Raw genomic sequence first — 21,710 nt, 5'->3', positions numbered from 1 at the left:
ATCACATCAACCTTGACATTCCAGCTGTAATTGTAACAAGAAACATTGTTCCTTGGAAAACTTAGGTCATCTCCGATTGTATTGCTTGGGATAAGTAGAAGTCCAGCATAAAGACAGCTATAATGAATTGCCTACATTTGTCGTAGATGATGAGAAAGCAGATTCTATAAAGAAACTGATAAGACTTTCTTGATGAAATCAACATAAACTTTAATACTCATTGACTCCAATGAGGCTAAGGGAGGACTGTGACAAGTGTGTTGGCAAATATGGTTTAAACCGGGTATGGGATGCACACGGCTGTAATCTCAGCTACCAGGTAGGCTAAGGCTGACAGATCTGTTGAGCACAGGAGTTCTGAGCTGCAGTGGGCTATATGTGCCAGCTGTACAAGCTAAATTCAGCACCATTATGGAAAACCATCAGGCTGTGTAAGGAGGGGTAAGTTTCCTCAGATTGAAAAATGGAGTAGGTGCCATTTAGTATTGGGAATGAACCCACAGATAGTCCCTGCACTTCTAGCCCAGGTAAGATGAGGAGGCTCAATCGTTAAACAACAAAATCACCACCACAACCACAGCCATGAACACACTACCACCACGGTTTAGGGGGAGGGAGAAGCAAGACCATGCATCTATATCATGAATGATGTGAAATTTGACATGCAGAGAAGAAAATTTTGGCTTCATGGGACTCCTAAATGCTGTGAACGGGATGAGGTTAGGATCCTCAGTGCTACCAGGTGATTAAATTGATACTCTAACAGGCAGGAAATAACTGGTTACCTATATGAGAGTTATTTCTGAATCAGCTCTTTGTAGATAATCAGCCCATAAATGGGGTTTAGAGCAAAGATCAAAATTAGTCCCAACTCAGAAGAAGGTATAAAAATGCAGAGATGCAGTATATAAGAAAGGTACTTCTCACATGACCTACTCAAAAGCATAAAAGAATAGACTCATAGACTATTAGCACTCCCAAAGGAAGTTTTACTAATGGAAGTCAATCACCACAATAAGGAGGTCAGAAAGTCTAGAAACCACCTCAGCCAGAAAATACTTGAGCTAGCCAAAAGAAGAGAGATGGTTGCCTAGGGCAATATCAGTTGGATAGGAGGAAAATAGGAAATTATGAGGAGTCTCTTCACAAAAACAAGAAGCGGTAAAGGGAAAAACAAATTTACAGAAAATTTGGAGAGAGACCCAACTAAATCAGACTGTCCTGAGACACTGAAGAATGAAGCAGGACAACAGATCAAAAATTGAGAACATAGCCTCAATATTTCTATTAAAAACTACTTTCCTCCCTTAATCATGATGGAACCATCACAAGTCCCTTCCCCTCCCTGGGACCTTAATTTCCTCCTCTGTAAAATGAGGTTTGACTGGATGATCTTCTACCTCTAAATCTATGATCCAATTAATGAAATGCTTTGGAAGAGAGAGAAATTGAACATGATGGCTGCCAAGAGACCAAAGAAAGGTGAAAGATGATGTTCACTTGTCTGGGCACCTGGTACAATTCAAGCCTTGATCTCATTTCTTTAAAAGCAGCTCAGCTAGGCTAGAAAGGTGACAAAACCTGGAATAGAACTATACTTCAACAGTCTCTCAGTCTTGGGAAACCTTCTTAGAGGCCTTGGTTTCCCTCATCTGCAAGAATGAAGATGTTATTTGCACTGGCTGTCTCACATGAAGATGTTATTTGCACTGTCTGCACAGGCTCAAACAAGTAAGAGATGAGAAGGCATTATATTAACATAGTATATTATCATGGTCACTGTTTTCCCATAATCCCGATCAGGAATTACATGCACCAGTATGGCAGTGGAAAGTGATGTGGATTTGGGGTCAGAGGCCCTGGGTTTAGTGTCTGCATCTGCTATGTACTCCCTGTGTGACCTTAGGTAAGTTACTGACTCGAACCTCTCTGGGTCACAGTGTTCTCCTGATTTAAATGAGAAGGGTGAATAAGACAACCTACAAGATCCCTTTTGGTTCTGAATCTGTGAGCCTATGATCATCTGGTCTGGGGCTCTCACTCCTTTGGGAGGGCCAATAGCAATCCCCTCTAGTCCAGGCTTTGGCTTTACCCATACCCAGACAAGTGCAAAGCAACTTCTATGTCTTTCTCTGTCTTACAAATCTGTCTGATACCCACAAGCTTCTAGGCAGCAGTCCAGATACCACAATGAAGTCAAATTCAGGATCCAAAAATGAACTTCCCCTTGAGAGAAATGAAACATGAGTGGAAACTCTACTAATGGGCCACACAAATCTTAAGTCTGAGCTAAGGCAGAAGCTGCCTCCAGGCTGCTCCTCTGTTCCTCTCTTTTTCTGCTCTGAAGGGAAAAACAGAAAAAAAGGAAATGAAGGATACTTTTACAGCCCTGATTTATTTTTTTTTAATATTTTAAGGACCCACAATTCAATAAGATCATGTGATCAAGGTCTGGAAGGGGCTATTAAAGGTAATTTTATTTGATGCCTTCATTTTACAGGTAAAGAAACTGAGTCCTAAGGAAGTGCTATGAGTTGCCCAGGGCCACCCAGTTAAGTACTTCACTGGGCTTATTAGCCCAGAGTTGTTCAGTCATGCCTGACTCCTCATCAGTCTGTGGATCCTACTGTCCATGGGGTTTTCTTGGCAAGGAAACTCGAGTGGTTTGCTATTTCCTTCTCCAGTGGATTTAGGCAAATAGAGATTAAGTGACTTACCCAGGGTCAAGCAGCTAGTAAGTGTGTGAGGCCCTATTTGAAGTCAGGTCTTCCTGACTCCAGGCCCAGTTGTCTATCCACTGCAGCCCCACCTAGTTGCCTCAGGGGTAGCTGTTTGCTAATGTTTGCTGAACTGAATTTCATTAAATTAAACCCAAGCCTTTTGATTTCAATCTAGTGCTTTCCCTACCATGTCAAGAACAGTAACTAGGGTTTTTAGCAAGTCAAAGTATAGGTTTGGATGAGTCTCATGCTGTGAGTGACCCAGACAGAGCCTTTCTAAATGTCTCCTAACAGTGACTTCTTGTACATCATCCCTGGCATGGCTCCTGAAATGACAAAGTTGGGACCAACTGTGAATTACAGTTTTCTCATTGATGAGCAAGATTCTACAGACCTTTGATCTGGGCTTGGTACATGGAGCCCCAAACTTGTGGCCCATGTAGAGGTGGAGAAGAGCAGAAAGCAGAAGATGTCAGGTTTGTAACTCAGCTACCCATAGGGTCCTGCCTGCCACAAGTCAGTGAGGGCTTCATAAGAATAGAGCTCCAAGTTTTAATCACCATCTGTTATAGGAATGTAAGGCCCTAGAGGACAGAGACCTGCTTGCTGAATAGAAATAAATGTGCCTGATGTTCTATATTCTCCCATGTTTAATAATTATCCACATTCACCAAAGATCACAGAAGAGAGGGAGGCTGGGACACTGGGACACTAGGACTCTTCCTGAGTCTCAAATTCCACCTGAAACATTTACCGACAGTGTGACCATCAGCAGATCGTTTATCTGCTTAGTTCTCTAGGCAACTAAATCTCTATGACCTGAAGTTATCGATACCAGAGAACATTCTAGATTGGGTCCAAATGGCTACTTCTTAGGGCTGAGTTCTGAGCAAAGTGATTTCTTTATGTACCTTAGAGTGTTATGCAAGCATGTAGAATGGGATTGGGAAAGAATATTTGATTTGGACTCCCAAGTCTTGAATTCGGCCACTTGCTACCAGGATGGCCTCAAGCAAGTCGCTTTATTTCTCCCATCCTCAGTTACTTGATCTGTAAAATGACTTACAAGGTCCCTTCTAGCTCTAGAGCTATGATCCCATGTGCAATCTTGGGCAGGTTACCTCCCCCTCCCCGGGTCTCAGTTTCCTCATCTGTAGAATAAAGGGTTTGAACCTACTGGCTTCTGAAGTCCTGTTCAGCTCAAATTCTATGGTCCTGTGGTCCTATAAAGGCACTCTGCCTCACTTGGTCTCAGTTTACTCACTTGTAAAGACATTAGATTTGATGACTTCTCAGGTACCTTCGAACTCTAAATCTGTAATCCTTAGATCACTAAATGACTGGAAAATATGTGAGATTTGTCTTGAGTATCTTTACTGCGACATTCCTAGGGCCAATGACTGACACCGTCAGAAGAGGAAGTGACCTTTTCCCGGCATTTCCAGATGTTTCTCTTTAGCCAATGAAATCTCTGATGTTCATCAATGGGGACCCTGAGTGCCAGCCTTGTGTGCCTATCTTTGGAGAAGCAGCTCAGCTGAGCTGGAAGGGACTTAGCAACAGAAGGTTAACCAGCAAGGGAGGGTTTATTTGGCTCTTAGCAAGTGACAAAGAGTTATCAGCCTTCTTTGGAAAATGAAAGGATTTGACTAGGTGATCCCTGAGGTCTCCTTCCAACTCAAGGGATGGATTGACCATCAAGGTAATGGGTCTTGGGAGATGAAAAGTCTGTACTACCAAACCCACATTTCTCTGAGATGTTGGGGAATGGCACAGTGGCTTAGAGGACCAACCTTGGAGTCAGAAGACCCAGGTTCAAGTCCTGCCGTTGACACATGCTAGCAATGCATCAAATGGGCAAACCACTTAGCCTCTTAGTATCTCAGGAAATTCCCTGAGACCGTCAGGTGCACAGAAAGTATTGACCTGAATTGGTAAAAGGAGTTTTTCTTCCCCAGAGATTTCCCTATGCCAGTGAAATTATCGGTGTAGATCATCCTCTATCTTAGTAGAAAAGCACAAGGTTGGGAGGTCACTAGGCCAGACATACCCTTCTATCCAAAAGTTGTAAATCTAGAAAGAGGGATAACTTGGACAAAGTGGGGAAGAGACCAGATAAGTAGGAAAAACATCAGGAAACCAGAAAAAAACTCACATCATGTTAGAACTAGACAGGGCCATGGGACAACAGAAAAAAATTAACAATTGACAAAAAGAGCAGTAGCTCTTGATATGGCACTTTCAGGGATAGAAGAGCTTTCTCTACTCATTCTCTTTTGCACTTCACAGCAACGCTGTGGCAGCAAGAAAGACCAGAAGGTCACAGATTGAGCATACGATTTCACGTCTGGGGAACTTCCTTTAACAATGTAGATCCACCACTTGTGGCTCTACAGAATTTCCTGAAGTGCTAAGAGATAAAGTGACTTGCCCAGGGTCATACAGCCAGAAAGTGTCAGGTCCTCAGGGCTCTAGGGCCACCTCTGCTGCTACTGGCTCTCTTAGGTAGGATGACAGGCATTATGAATTGCATTTTCAAGATCAGGAAACTGAGAGTAACAGGGGCAAAAGAACAGTGGCTTCCAGAACTCCATCTCAAGCTCTGAATGATGGAATGGCAGAGTTGGATGACCACTGTAGGAGCTCAGTTCAACCCTTTGTTTTATGGAGGAGAATATCAGACCCCAAGAAGAATGGATCGGGTCAGGCTGCTCCTCAGTGGCAGAACCAGAGTGAGGACTGAGGTCTCCTCATTCTTAGCCTAGTACATTTTGGGTAAGAGAAGCCATCAGAACTACATTCCTGTCTGAAGAACCACTAAGCTGCCAAGCTGCTAGGAATGTTTGGGAGGCTCTGGGCCCCTTTCTTAGCAGCTTCTCGCCAATGGCTCTTGCTAAAGAGTTGACATTCCCAAAGCAGCAACGTGTGCTCTCTGCAAGGCCCCAGACAAGCAGGAATGTGGCATGCCAAGGGAATGAAATGAAGGGGTCAGAGGTGTTTGACTACAGACATGTGCATTTACGTCTTTGGGGGAGGGGGATGGAAGGAAATGAAGGACAAAGGAACACTTGCAAGTTGCCAGGAACACTAACTCAGGATGCTCTGGAAACACCAGGGAGGATGGTGTCATCCTCTGAGTTCTGCATGCAAGCTAGAGTTCCATTTTTATTATGTGCCCCAAATGGACCAAGCTGGGTACAAAATAAGCAAATAACTAAATCTTCAACGTTTTGCTAGTAAATGCTTAAAAGACAGTCAATCCTTGGGCCCCTTATGGATTTGATGAGCTCACCTAGGGAAATCAGGATGGAGGATCACTGGACCCATTGTAGAGGAGAGGAAATGGCAGGGTTAGGCCCACTACTCCAAGAGGGCCATGGTGCACACCAGTGAAAAACCCAGTGAGCCCAGGTCACAGACATCCAGACCTGGCAATCCAAGAGTGCTAGAGCCCAAAGGAATCTTGGGACATAGAACTATAGTCCAGAAGGGCACCTCAGAAGACCTCTAGTTCAACCCTGTGATTTTACAGAGGAGGAAACTGAGGCCCAAGTAGGTTAAAGTGACTTACTTGAGGTCACCCAGAGTATTATAATCTAGATTTGCAAGGACCCCCACAGGCTATCAGATCCAACCCTGTCATTTTACAGAGAGGAAATGGAGATTCCAAAGGGATCTGTCCAAGGTAGCACAGGTAAGTAAGTATGAGTGGTGGGATTTAAACTCAGGTCCTTGGACGCCTATGCCATGCTGCATGTGGCACATGTCCAAGCTGAAGAGATCTGTCCTAACTCTCTGATCCAGTCAAACTGGACTTTTCTTAGTACCTCACATGTGAGACTTCATCTCCAATTTCTCTGACTTTACTCAGACCACAGTGTATGCTGAGAATGCAATCACTCCTCTTCTCTGCCTCATACACTCCCTGTCTTCATTCAAGATGCAACTGAAATATGAAGGCATTCCCTGATTCCCCCATCTGCTAGTTCCCTCCCTCCCTCCCTCCCAAACTGCCTTGTATTGAACTACTTCGGATCAATATACTTCTATATGTCTTCGTTGTCTCCCCCATTAAAATGTCATCTCCTTGTGGGTAGGGACTGTTTTGTTCTTTGTCCTTCCCAACCCTGGGCATCATGCCTCGGACACAGAGAAGTCCATGTGCTTGTTAAGTGATTGATGGCTTCCAAAGTGCTTTCTTCACAAAGCCTTGGTGACTGGGTAAGAACAGGCATTATTATCTCCATTTCACAGGTGAAAAAACTGAGGTTCAGAAACCTGAAGGAGTCTTCCCAGCTCTTAAGTGGAGACACTAGAACGTGGCTTGTTGATGACAGGGTTTTCTTTGACCCAGGACTCCTTCTCTATCAAAGCTATTTCATTAGCCAATCTTACATCCAAGCCCTTGTATCATGCTCCCCCCCACACAATGTGTAGCTTCCTTCTGATCCCCCAAACAGAAATAAAGGCAGTATCATATGTGGGGCTCCCTCCTCCTTCACTCTCCACAGGAAAACCTGGGTAGTTTCTAAGGGATGTGGAAAAGCAGACTCATTTGAGATTCCAGGTTGAGTCTGCCAGCTATGAAACTATGAGTAAAATGGTAATCAACACTTGAGATTTCCAGAAGGGGAGACAGAGAAGACGGGGAGGCGACAAGCCAAGAGACGAGGGACAAGGGTCACATCTGGGCCACTGAGTTCAAGAAGGAGACAATAGCAGCAAATTAGCTGGAAAGCTGCCTTTCAGGCCAGCTAGACTGAGGCACAAGGCCTGTATCTGATGCATCCTGGTCAGGTGACCCTGGCCAAATGATAGAACCTCTCCGTTCTCTGAGCAACTCTCCAGGACTGTAAGACGCCAAGCAGCATCAGAGTGTGGTGACATCCCTATCCCCATCATTGGTGAGCTGCAGAGTGCTCAGGGGAGGGTGACCAGCACAGTGAAGGGCACTGAGGCCCTGCCATATGAGGAAGAGAAGGCTGGGAATGGGGAGGATGTGGTCACTGTTTGAGTATGTCAAAGGGAATTCAAGTGGAAGGGAGAAGAAGCAGGACAGACTTGTTCCAGGGAGAAGAGTCCTGAGCTGGGATGGGCTCCCAGGCAAAGCTGGATGGCCCTTTGTTGGGGAGGCTAAAGAGAGGATTCCTTCTCCAACGAGGCTGGATGGGATTTAAGACCACCTTCTATTATGAGATGGAATAAAGTGAGGAGAGGGAGACAGATAGGGAGAGAGGGAGGAGCCAAGGAGACAGAGAAGGTGACACATGGAAAAGAGGGGAAGGAAGATGGGGAGACCAAGGAAGGAGTTGAGATGGAGTGGGAGACAGAGAAGAGGGAGAGAGGAAAAGGGAGGGAGATAGAGAGAGAGAAAGAGAGAGAGAGAGAGAGAGAGAGGGAGAGAGAGAGAGAGAGAGAGAAATTGAGGGGGAGAGAGAGTCGAAGAAGAGTTAGTGAGAGAGATATTTAGGGAGAGAGGGAGAGAGAAATTGAAGAAGAAAGACAGAGAGAGATAGTGAGAGAGATATCAAGACAGAGAGAGACAGAGAAGAGAGATGGTGGTGGGAGGGTGGGCTCTTACTTCTCCAATTGGTGGGATTCAAAGATCTCAAGACAGTCAATTCGGTGCACCTCAGCAGCGGAATCTCTCAGGTAGTAAAAGATATATTGTAAAAATGGGAAAAACAAATCAATAAATGCTCAAGGCAGGTAATAAGGGCCCCCCCCCACTTTCAAGCTGGGCTGATGAGAGCTGTAAAACAAGTCACACAGCTTTACAGATGGGAGGAGAAAGAAAACACCAATAACGATTTTTTCCAAAGCCATATTCCTCCCCCAGCCCCTTCAGCTGAAGGCCTAAATGCAGCTGCCTGGGGGCCAGATTCAGCACGCCTGAGGAGGGGGTAGGTGGACATAGACCTAGTAGGGTTCTGGCAGCCTCTCTCCTCTCCTTTCTACAAACAATGATTTAAGAGCCCACTGTATGTTACAGCCTGGGGGCAACACAGGTTTAGTTGAGAACCTGGGCTGGGCCTGGTCTTATAAAGCTTACAGATCTGGTAGATGGGGGTGGGGGGTAGGTGGGTGGGATGAGCAACAGATCAGACACTGTGCCCAGAATCTGGAGACTGGGCTTAAGGCCCAGCTCAGCCCCTTATCATCAGTGGGGTGAGAGCATACAAATCACTTCCCTCTTCGTGTCTGAGCTCCTCTGCTAGGAAATGAGGCCCAGATCCAAGATGGAGCCTTCCACAACAAACAAATTATGAGATGATATAATATATAAATGTAGGGCAGCCATAGAAAATATTATGTAATAGTGATCCGAGGCTGGACCTGTGGTGACATAGTGGATAGAAAGCTGGACCTGGACTCAGGAAGTTCAAATCTGGCTTTAGACTTTTACGAGCTGTGTGACCCTAAGCGAGTCACTTCCTGTCTACCTGCCTCAGTTTCCTCAACTATAAAATGAGGCTAATAATAGCCACCCAGGGTTGTTATGAGTATTGAATAAGATAACATTTGTAATCTGTGAAGTGTCATTTTTATGACCACCTCAAAGGTACTGGGTTAACTTTCAATACTCACACATCCCATTTGTGAGTACCTGTTGCTATCCTTATTTTTTCAGTGATGTTCAGAGAGTGGAACTTATCCAAGGTTACAAAGAAAAGTGAGCCAAGTAAAACCCAGCTTTCTTAATGGCCAGTCCTCTACCTGCCCCCACCCCAGGAATCACAGCAAATCTCAAAGCTGGAAAGAGACTTAGAAACCATGTAGTTCAATATCGTCATTTGATAAAAGCTAATAACAGAAGGAGAGGCAGGATGGTATGTAGACAGTTTTGGATTCAGGAAGGTCTGGATTTCAGACCAACTGAGAGTAGCTAGGTTACTAGGTTCCTAGTACAGTGCCTGGCACCCAGTAGGCATTGAATACATGTTTACTGATTAATGGATTACATAACCTCTCTGTGCCCCAGAAACTCCCCAAGACTGACAGATGAGAGAGGAGAGAGATAGCAATCTGCATCGGTGAAGGTAGTTTCCACACAAGGGAGTTCCCCAAATTGGTTAGATCAGAGATGTAGAGCTGGGAGGGCCCTCATAAACCATTCAGTTCAATCTCCTCTTTTTCCAGAAGGGGAAACTGAGGCCTAGGGAGGGCAAGTGACTTGCTCAAAGTCTCACAGACCATAAATATTAGAAGTGGGATTTGAACCTAGGTACTCTGACTCCAGAACCTGTGCTATCTCCATAGAAGGAGGAAAGCAGAAGGGAGAAGAAGGAGGAGGAGGAGGAAGAGGAAGAGGAGGAGAAAGGAGAGGCAAAGTAGGGGGGAGGGAAAGGGAGAAGGGGGAGGGGGAGAAGGAAAGAGAAAAACAACAAAGATAATGATAGTTCCTGTTACTTTCCTTCCACCATCCCTAGAAGACATGCAATAATAGTTCTCATTTTTCAGATATGGAGACTGAGACCCAGAGAGGGCCCATGGCTTGCTTGGGATCAGAGTTGGGACCCTAATGTAGCTCTCTGGGACTTGTACTGCAACATAAACAGCCCTGGATTTGGACAAGTCACGATCTCTCATTTGTAACAGGAGTGGGGCAGCCCAGATGGCTCTTGAGGTTCTTTCCAGATTGAAATCTATGATTCTATGTGGTCATTGGCAAATCTCCTCATCTCTTTGGGCCTCAGTTTTTTCATCTGTAAAATGAAGCTGCTGGAGGCCTTTCCAAGTCGCGATTTAGGAACCTGGGGCCAGCTGGGGCTGGAATCACCCAGGGACTCCCCGTCCAAAGGCACCATGAAGAAGGATGATCCCCAAATCACCACTTCTCCCCATATTTGAAAGTCCTCACTGCCAAGGGCCTAGTGTGAACACTCCTCTGTGGGCTCACCCCCCCCCCTTCCCTGCCCTTGGCTCTGGCTCAGTTTCTCCATCAGGAGAACTCCCCTGCACAGAGTTGGGCAGCAGGATAGTCTTCTGCTTTCCCAGCCCAGGAGATCATTTCCCCTGTTTTCCAAAAACAACAATTTGTTGATCCAGATCTGTAAAACTTCCTGGAGGTCTGCTCATGTCTCTGTCCTTTGAATTCGCTCCCTGGTTTCCTCCTGCTCTCTTTCTCCCTGGTGGTCTGATCTCTATAACTGCTATGCCCAGGACAGAGGGACCAGGGAAAGAGAGTAGTGGGAAGTGAAGCCCACCACATCTCAGCAAACATAAGTCATCCTTAGCCTTATTGGCACAAAGCCAGCCAGAAAGGTCTGAGGTCAAGCTCTACTTCTGACTCAGGCTGGTTTCAGGGGCTCTGGGCAACTTACTGAATCTGCCTGCCTCAGTTTTCTCATCTGCAAAGTGGGGATAATATTACTTGTTTGTGAGGGTTATTGTGAGGGTAAAAAGAAAAAAAAGAATATTTATAAAGTGTCTAGCACAATGACTGTCATGTAGTAAGCACTATATAAATGCTAGCTGTGATTATTGTTATTAATATAATATTCAACTCCTCACTCTTCCCGGTGTTACTTTAAGACTAGCAGAGACAGAGAAGGCGGCAACCTGCATCGGTAGATGGAGTTCCCTTATCTGGGAGTTCCTTATACCAAAGAAATCACAGAAACAGTCCCATTCCATTATTTGTTTTTTATTATCGTTATTATAATTAGTGATTTCCCTAATATAGGAAACTTCCAGGAGGACATTCCATCACATCTGTGATATTACAATAAATTGTCACAATAATAAAGATTAAGAATATAACAGTGTGACTCCTACAGTGTGCATTTCTTGACAACCACCTCGCAAGGAAAGTTCTTACAGAAGTTAAGCAACTGGCCTGAGGTCATACAGCTAGCTTGCAATGAGGTAGGTTCTATTGCTATTCCCATTTTACAGATGAGGAAACTGAGGCTCACAGAGGTTAAGCAACTGACCTGAGGTCATAAAGCTTGTAAGTTTGATAGGCTTGGTCTGAAGCTCTCATTCAGCCTCTCTCAAAGGTGGGCACCCTGCCTCTGGGCAGGATGGGAGGCTCCCCCTGAGTACCCCAGGTTCTGAGCCCAAACCTTAGCCCAGGGAAGAGCAGTGACTTACACAAAGCCACATAGGTAGAGACAGGATTGGACTCAACTTCCCTGATTCCAGAGGCAGTACTGCCCACACTGGACCATTTCAGTTCAGTAGTTTTTCAGTTCTGTATGACTCTGTGACCCAATCTGGGGTTTATCTTGGCAGAGATACTGGAGTGGTTTGCCATTGCCTTCCTCAGATCACTTGACAGAAGAGGAAACTGAGGCAAATAGGGCGAAGAGACTTGCCCAGGGTCACACAGCTAGTCAGGGTGTGAGGCTGCTGTTGTCTGCTGCATCCTTCCTACATGTATGTCATTGCCTCTTCAGGACCCCAGTATCAGGTATGGCCAAGCCTCAAAGTTACAGAAGGCATGATCTAGTCTGTGCCCCCAGAGAGCTGATTGTTTGATAACAAGGCTGAGGCCAGGGTGTGATGAGTATGTGGGACAGCTGCTCCTGAACATGAAGTAAAACTCTGGGGACATGGTCAGTAGACCTGAGCAGGCACCTGAGAGTCTGCTAATGACATTAAGGTGCCTCTGAGCTTGAGGTCCTTGAAGCTCCTTCTAAGAGGTCCATTGTTGGAGTGAAGTCCTCAGTTTCCTCCTCTGTAAAATCAGGGGTATGCCAGCAGATTGGCTAATATGACAAAACAGGAAAATGATAAATGTTGGAGAAGATGTGGGAAGATTAGAACACTAATGCATTGTTGGTGGAGTTGTGAATGGATCCAATCATTTTGGAGAGCAATTTGGAACTATGACCAAAGGGCAACCAAACTGTGCATACCCTTCGACCCAGCAAAGACTTCTTCTAGGTCTGTATCCCAAAGGGATCATAAAAATGGGAAAAGAACCCACATATGCAAAAATATTTATAGCAGCTCTTTTTGTGATGGTCAAGAACTGGAAATTGAGGAGATGCCCATCACTTGGGGAATGGCTGAACAAGATGTGGTATATGTGTGCAATGGAATACTATTGTTCCATAAGAAAAGATGAGCAGGCAGACCTCAGAAAAACCTAGAAAGACTTACATAAACTGATGCTGAGTGAAGTAAGCAGAAGAATAAGTAGAATATTGGACACGGTAACAGCTACATTGTGCGATGACTGACTTTGATAGACAGCCCTTCTCAGCAATACAAGGATCTAAGACAATTAATTCCGAAAGACTCATGATGGAAAATGTTATCCACATCCAGAGAAACAACTGTGGAGTCTGAATGCAGATTGAAGCATATTATTTTCTTTTTTTGTTTGTTTGTTTTTTCTTTCTCGTGGTTTTTCCCTTTAGTTCTAATTCTTCTTTACAACATAACTAATGTGGAAATATGTTTAATATGATTGTTTAGTCTCTGTCAGATTGCATGCTGTCTTGGGGAGGGAGAAAATTTAAAACTCAAAATCTTATAAAAGTGAATGTTGAAAACTAAAAATAAATAAGTAAATATACTTTTTTAAATGGGGTGTGTGTTTGTGAATTTTCTGAGGTCCCTTCCAGCTCTAGAACTAGGATCCTCTATATGACCTTAGGCAAGTCACTTCCTTCCCTGGGCCTCAGTTTCCTCCTCTGTAAAATGAAGGAATTGGACTAACTGACCTGTGAAATCTCTTTTGGCCTACCTCTAGGATTCTATGTGTGATTGTGGGCAATACACTTCCCTTCCCTGGGCCTCAGTTTTCCCCTCTATAAAATGGGAGGGGGGACTAGCTAGCTTCTGAGATCCCTTTCAGGTTTCTACCTGGGATCCCATGTGCAATTTTGGGCAAGTTTCTTCCCCTCTCTGGGCCTCAGTTTCTTCTCCTGTATAATGAGGGAACTGGACCAGCTGGCTTCTGAGGTCTAGGTCTAGGGTCTGATCATCCCATTTAACTTTCCCAGCAGTCCTGGGATGGGGAGAACCTAAGGAAGCTAAGTTTCATTTTTCCAATGTGAGAGATCAAATGATACCCTTGGAAAGAGGCAGGGTCAGCACTGGATGCCAGGTCTCCCAATTCCAGGCCTGATGGGCTTTCCTTACACCACAGCTACCTCAAGTCAGAGATTACTGAAACAGTGTTCACTGAGTGAACCAAGTAAAACCAAAGTGGTTCAGGAGCAAGATTGGGTCTCCGTTCTGCATTTCCATTGGGCATAAGAGAGCTGGCTGAGCATCATCTCTCCTTCTCGCCTCTGTCCCAGATTCCAGGAACCCACCAGTGTTGTTTATGACCCTTACATAAGCCCTGTCTCTGGCTCTAGGCTCAATGGCCTGGGCCAAGCCAAGGAAGGACTGGATCAGGCACCTGGGTTGGGGCCCAGGGAAGGCTCCCTTTTTTGGGAAGATAGCCAACTGTGCTTCTTTTTGAAGAAGGTTCTCAGCTTAGAGGAGGACAGTGAGAAAGCAGAGCCCACCTCTCCCATTATCTCTTCCATAGAGAAGCCTCTAATAAGACAGGACCACTATTCCTTCCTCAGCATTCTTTTTGAGTGAATACCTTCAAGCAACCAGAGACCAGCTAGATATAGAAAGACAAAGCACTTTGTATTGGCTCAAAAGCCAAATGGTAAAAAAAGATCCTGGGGACCTTAGTGGACTGCAAGCTCAGTCTGGGACACCAGGGAGATGTGGCCTAGTATGATAAAAGCAGGATGTATTGAGGACCAAAGACCTCTGAGCATCAGTTTCTCCCTCTGTAGCATGAGAGAACCAGACCAGATGACTACCAAGGTCTCTTCTAGCTCTGGATCTAGGAAGGACCCTATGTGTGACCTTGGACAAGTCCCTTTCGTCCCCCTGGGCCTCAGTTCCCTCCTCTGTCAAAATGGGGTTACTACCCCAAATCACGGGTGAGGAAAATGTTTATAAACTTGCAATGCTATTGATATGGGCCCTGATAGTGTATCGTGATCAGAGGAAGAAGGTGGGGAACCTTCTTAGAAGCCTATCTACAGACCCTGCCAACAAGTAGACTTCTTCCTCAAGGCTCTGGAAAGAAATTCAAGTGGAAAGGAATTAAAATCTTTTTCAATCCTCCATTGTCTTTCATCTCAGTGATAGAGTACAAAAGGGTAGCTGGGACCATGTATGTTTCTCCAACTCTCTATGTACTTCACAGGGTTCTGCCTGGGCCAGGGAAAAGCCACTGCTGCCACAACCATCAACTCCAAGTGAAGCAGTGCTGGAGACCCCTCCATGTTCTGGGAGGACGTGACTTTCCAGCAGAGGTCCAGTCAAGGTCTCAGAAACCCAGAGAATTCTGGAGCAGGAGGGTCACTATCAGTACCAGTAATGGAAAAGGAAGACATGGGAAAGATGGAAGCCCCTTTTACCTTCTGCTGCTCGCTTGAAGAATACTTTGCAGCTGCCACAGGTGAGTGCCCCATAGTGACAGCCTGAAGCTTCATCGCCACAGATCAGGCAGGTCTTTTGTGGTGGAAAGTAATAGTCAATGGGCAACACATGATCCCTGGCAGCATCCAGTCTGGAAAGGAAGGACACAGACAAGGAGATATACATCAGAAAATGGCAGAATCAAAAAGGTCAAGACAGAATACTCCCAGGATCTCTTCATGACCTGACCACTCCTCTCTGCTCAGGGGAGTGGGCCATGAAGGAACCAGGCAATTTGCTCATGCAAAGGGCTGGATTGGGTTTTGGAATACTGAACAGCATTACAAGGTCAGTTGACACCTCATTTGCAAGAGTGAAAGGGAGTGTTTCATAGACTCAAGAACATAAATTACTAGAGCAAGGACTCCTTTTTTGACAAGAAGTTCTGGGAAAACTAGAAAGCAGTTTGGCAGAAATTAGATTTAGTTCATCATCTTCCACCATATACCACAATAATCTCAAAATGGATATGGGATTTGAATGCAAAAGGTAACACCACTAAAAAAATTAGAAGAGAATGAGATCAGGTACTTGTCATTATATGTTTAGGGGGAGAATTATTAACTAAAAAGGAATACAGAAAATTACAAAAAGATAAAAAGACAATTTTGATTACATGAAATATAAAGCTTTTGCACAAATAAAATGAAGACAGAACTAGAAATGAAATAGCAGAGGGGGAAAATATCAAAAAACACTGATGAAACCCATAATATAGTGAACTGATGCATATATAGGATGCCCCAAATCCATTCCCCAGTAACTAACCAAAGAATATAAGAACAACGTTTTCGAAAGAAACATAAGTGATTATATGAAAAATGCTCCAAATTACTAACAGCAAGAGAAAGGTAAATTGAAACAACTCTGAAGATTCACCTCACACTCAACAAATTGCAACAGATGACAAAGAATAGGAATAGTCCATGTTGAATTTGTTTTTAAAATATTTGCATAACTTTTTTTGACATAATTGATTTCCTTTGTATTTCTATATATTTTAATTCATACATTGAAAAACATGATTTTGAGAAAAGAACCAAAGGCTTCACCAGACTGACTATGTTCTATGGGATCTTAGACCAAAACTGTCAAGAACCTCTGGTCTTAGTGGCCGCCATTCTGGGAACCAGAAAGGTCACATCATGGTGTTGTTTTTTGGAGCACAGAATAGGGTTCTTGTGCTCTAATGGTCCCTTGGTCCGAGTGCCTGTACTCCAGAAGATCGAATTTAAAAGATTCCAGATGTAGGGTTCTTCATCTTTTGGGTACCCACGGACACGTAGGGAAGTCTGAGGAAGCCTGTGGATGCCTTCTCAGAAGAACATTTTTAAATGCACAAAATAAAGTACAGAGGACTACTAATTACATTGAAACACACTAATCAGAATTATTTTTAAGAATCAAGTTCACAAACTCTAAGTTAAGAAGTCCTGCTCTGGAGGTATCTAGAGAAGAGAGTGAATCCTCAAATCTTCAAAGCAAGGTCTTTTCTAATCTCCCTATGGAAACGCCTTTGAGAACTGAATGAGCAATCTGAACTGTTACCAAAAACTTTCTGGACCTATTTACATACATTGGTCTGGACCTGTTCTTTCATCTGGACAGGGAACTCCCAGTATGTAAACTCCCTCCACCAATGGAGACTGGCACATGTGCTACAGTTTCTGATTTAGGCTAGTTGACTGGGGGCCCTAAAGGAGATAGTGACTTGCCTAGGGTCATACAGACCATAGGTGTCAGAGGAGAGACTGAACCCTGGTTTTCTGGCTCTGAGGCCTATTTGCTATACCATGTTGCCTCATTATTCAATTTAATTCAACAGATATTTACTAGACACAGGATATGTTGCTAGGTACTGAGTGGCAAAGAACAAGCAATGAAAAAGATAGTTTCTGACCTCTAGAAACTTTCATTCTATTAGGAGGAATTGCCATATGCAAATGACATGTCCACAAATATATTGAAAGCATTTTTTGTATGGAAAAAAGCTATTAACTGGGGGATGGGGAAAGGCCTCATGGAGGAGGTAGCACATGAGCTGAACTTTGAAGGTAACTGGGGATTCTAAGAGGTGAAGGTGAGGAGAGAGGGCATTACAGGCATGGGGTACAGCCTATGCAAAGGCCTGGAGATGAGAGATGGAGTGTCATGTGTAAGGAACAGCAAGAAAGTCTTTCTAGTTGGATTGTAGAGTATGTGAAGTGGAATAATGTACGGGTGTGTGATAAGGCTGAAAAGGCAAGTTGGAGTCAGGTTGGGAAAGGATTTAAATGTCTGAGAGGGGTGTTTGTGTTTGTAATAAGGAATCACTGATACATCTTGGTAGGTATTTTATGTATTTTCTAGTTTGCATTATACAACTCATTCTCTGATTATTAAAATCCAGTGAAGCATAAAACAGGGCGATGTACCACTAGGACCCAATTAGTGTAAATAATTAATCCTGTGAAGTAGTCACATGTATTTCATTTCACACTATTTGACATTTTAATGATGCAAAATAGGGTCATTGGTTTCAGCTCAGTGGAAATATGCAGTGTGAGTTCAAGTAAGGGTATCACATTAAGGGATTCATTATCTGCATTAATTAGGTCTTGGCTGTATACTCAACAAAAAACAATTTCCCCCTACAATGGAGGAGGAAAGGCAACAAGCTCATAATGGGGGAATGAATCCCTGTGGATGGCTGGATCCTTAAGATGCTCCTGCCTGTGGATGACATTGTGCCCGTTATGTTCAGGTCTGAACACTGCAGAACCTCCTAAATTGCATCTTAAAATCACTTAAGTGATTAGCTTAACCATCCACACAGGAAAAATCAAGTGGATGAAGAATCCCTATTGTCTAGACTAAAATAAATAGTGATGTGGACAACACATAGAGTTCATCATCAACAATAATGATAACAATAACATACTTATATAGCATTTTAAGAATTTCCAAAGTATCTTACATATATATTATCTTATTTAATCTTCAAAAAAGACTGTGAGGAAGGTACTATTCTTATCTCAATTTTACAGATGAAGAAAGTAAGTCTTGGAGAAGTTAAATGACATTGCCAGAGTCACAGAGCTAGATAATTTCTGAGGAAAGATTTGAAGCCAAGACTTCCTGCCTCCAAGTCCAATATTCTGACTGCTAGACTGTATTTCCATCTATCTGGTATGAACACTACCAACAGGCCCAGACTGAACCTGAGGCTCATTCGATAGGCCATGAAGAGATACATAGTGGGCATAAGCAGGCTACAATACATGACAAACAAAGAAGGACATGAGGGAAGTGATGGAGCTTACATTGTCATCAGAGAAAGAGATGATTAGAAAAAATATGGGGAGGGGGGTGGTGTGACGTAGAGAAGAGTGAAAAACAACTTATGAATAGTCAGAGTTCTTCCTTGGTATCTATTCAATGTCAAAGGAACATGAAGAAGGCCTAAGTTAGCAGATCTCTTGTGGCAAACTTATGGGAGAACATGGATGAGAGACAGTTGCATGGGATGGACAGATATGGATGGGTCGCAATCTGCATCGGAGTTGATAAGATCACTAGTTCATTGAAAAACTAAAGTTCCAGAAGATCAGACTGAATCACTAGTATAAGGAGATGGGGAAAGGCCACCACAACCAGAGTGTGAAACACAAGCCTGTCAGGTTGTTTACTCTGAAGATGTGGCTCATGTGTGGGCTCCAGCGGTTAGGGTGAGCAAAAGCTACAAGCACATCAACCCTCCGCTGTTATTTCAGAAGATGTTACTTGTATGGAAGTATTTTGCATCTTCTCTATTTGTTGCAAAGTTACCGACTACAAATGTGGCAAATTTCATGCCATTTGGAAGCTGTGAGGTAAGGGAATTATGCCAAAAACAACTTGAGTTGCCATCTTGCCAACCACAGGAACCAAAAGTATTAATTCTCTCCAATTATATTTGAAAATGTGGTGACATGGAGTAGTAATGGGAGAACTGGTTTAGGAATCAGGAAGACCTGAGTTCAAATGTGACACACTCTGGCTGCATGATCCCAGGCTGGGTCTGGGATCAGGAAGGTCTGAGTCTAAATCCAGCTTCAAACACTAACTAGCTAAGTGGCCCTAGGTGAGTCACTTAACCGCTGGGTGCCTCAGTTTCCTCATCTGTAAAATGGTGATTATAATGCCACCTGCCTCCCAGGAAAGCATTTAGTACAGCACAGCACCTGGAACATAATAAGTGCTATATAAATGCTTTTATTATTATATTTTTGTTGTTATCTTCATAGCGTTGTCCCAGGAAGATCTCTAAGGCTGAGTTGCAGAGAAGATGCTGACCTTTGCATGGGAGAGATGGTTGCTACATTTAGGAGTCCCCCATACAAATGAAATCACTATCCCTATCTGAATGGTCAAGTGCATAGACAAGAGCCTTAGCCTTGGAATCAGGAAGACCTGATTCAAATCCTGTCTCAGATAATTACTGGCTGGGTGATCTGAACAAATCATCTCAGTTTTCTCATCTACAAAACAGAGTTAATAATAGCCCTACCCTTTATAGGTAGGGTTATTGTGGGAAATATATATATATTTATGTATATATATACATATAAATCTTTATATTATAAATATAAAATTTATATACACATATAAACATATGTGTGTTTACACACATATGTATATATGCACACATGTATACACACATGTGTATACATACATGCATGTACATACACATACATACACAGAGTACACTGTAAGTCTGATGATGGTGATGATGATGATGTGAGAAAAGACTTCCTTACACTTCCTTCCAAGGAATTCAGTGACAAAAAGAAAAGCTCAAAAAGCATCCAAATACAACAGTATTTTCTGTGGTTGTGAAGGTCAAAGTAGATACCCATCGATTGGAGAATGGCTAAATAATTGTGGTCTATGAAAGTAAATGAAAGATTACTGCAATACAAGAGATGACAAATGTTAAGGATTTGGAGATGAGCTGCCTGATCAAATCAAGTGATCCAGACAGAAATTTGGCAGCATAAACAATAACAACCACCATGGAAACGAAAAGAGTAACAGAATGCTATAAAATTACAATGGCCACTCTTGGCTCCAAGGAATATCTATGAGAAGACACCTTTCTTCCTATTTTTTTTTCAGACTCTGGGTGTGGAGAACTGCATAGAAAGTTGGACTTTTCCCAAAACAGTGGTTAGTTTTACTGAACTATTTCTCCCTTCCCTTCCCTTTTTCAAATTCCTGTAATGAGCAATGGGTCTCTGTGAGGAAGAGGAGAAGGAGATAAAATGGGAAATGTAGGTGACAGAAAACCAAAATCTATCAATAACAACATGTTAAAATAAGGCTTCCTGACCAAAGTTGGTTTTCACTTGGCTCCCCCATTTTCCATACTTACTGTGAGGGCTGGTGGGGGTGGAGCATAGTCCTCAAAGTCAAGATGACTCTGAGGAAGGCAGCCCTGCCAGAAATGTATTATCTGGAACTCAACTTTTAGCTCCAAAACCTTCACATGCTTCCTCCCAGGTACCCTCTCCAATCAGGTTGTTTAAGCACCCTCTTCTCTCACATACCTCAGAATTGGCACTCCTGGCAAGCAATCACCCAGGTGAATGCTCCAAGTTCAGTATAAAGATCAACAGGAGGAGCCATGTCTGGTCTAGAGGGAGCCACCCGATCACTCCCAGGCCCATACTTTTCTATCTGTGACCTTTCTGGGAGGTATCTAAGAAACGATTAGAGTTGTACTGTGCCCAAGAGGCATGGGCCAAATATCTTTCTAGGTCTTCCTGAACTCAAATGTCTTAAAACTTTTTTCAACTAAATGGCTTATTCATGTGTAAAATGAGAGAGTTGGACAAGACTCAACAACCAAGCATTTACAAAGTACCCACTATTCATGTGCCAGGCACAATGATACAAAGAACTAAGGGAGACAGTTCCTGTCCTCAAAGAGTACACATTCCATTGGGAAAGACATAACCAATGCACAAAAAAGTGAAAAAAGGAGTTATAAATGAAATAAGGCCAGAGGGATGGGGAATGGGACAGAGTAATAGTCAAGAAAGGCCTTGTGAAGGAGATGGGACTGGAGTTGAGCCTTGAAGGGACCTAGGGGTTCTCAGAAGTAGCCATGAGGAGGGAGAGTATTAAAGGCATGAGTCATGATCAAGGAGGCCTCCTTGACTGGAGCAAAAGAATGCATCAAAAAGAAGAATATGTAGTCAGACCAGAAAGAGAAGATGGAACCAGAGCATGAAGGGTTCAAAATGCCAAGCAGAGGAGTCTGTATGTTCTCCCAGAGGCAAAAGGGCGCCAGTGAGATTTCTGGAGCAGGAAGGTGGCATGCTCAGACCTGGGCTTTCATTTGGCAGCTATATGGAGGATGGATTGGAGAATGGAAAGATCGGAGGCGTGTGTGTGTGTGTGTGTGTGTGTGTGTGTGTGTGTGTGTGTATGTGTAGGAAGGACCAAGTAGGAGACTATCGTAGTAGTCTAAGTGAGAGTTGATGAGGGTCAGAACTCAATGGAAAATCCAAATCATCT

General features: G+C 43.6%; 1 protein-coding gene across 1 annotated transcript in view; it reads right to left on the bottom strand.

The window, feature by feature from the left end:
* The window catches only part of AR (androgen receptor), a 221,200-nt gene that overhangs the window by 86,939 nt on the left and 112,551 nt on the right, over positions 1 to 21,710 (bottom strand). The window contains 1 exon segment of the mRNA XM_072626320.1: positions 15,110 to 15,261. Coding sequence (XP_072482421.1) covers positions 15,110 to 15,261 — 152 coding nt within the window.

The sequence above is a fragment of the Notamacropus eugenii genome, chromosome X (assembly GCF_028372415.1).
Source record: "Notamacropus eugenii isolate mMacEug1 chromosome X, mMacEug1.pri_v2, whole genome shotgun sequence".
NCBI lineage: Eukaryota > Metazoa > Chordata > Mammalia > Diprotodontia > Macropodidae > Notamacropus > Notamacropus eugenii.
The sequence above is the reverse complement of the archived record's forward strand: the minus strand, read 5'-3'. Positions and strand labels throughout refer to the sequence as shown.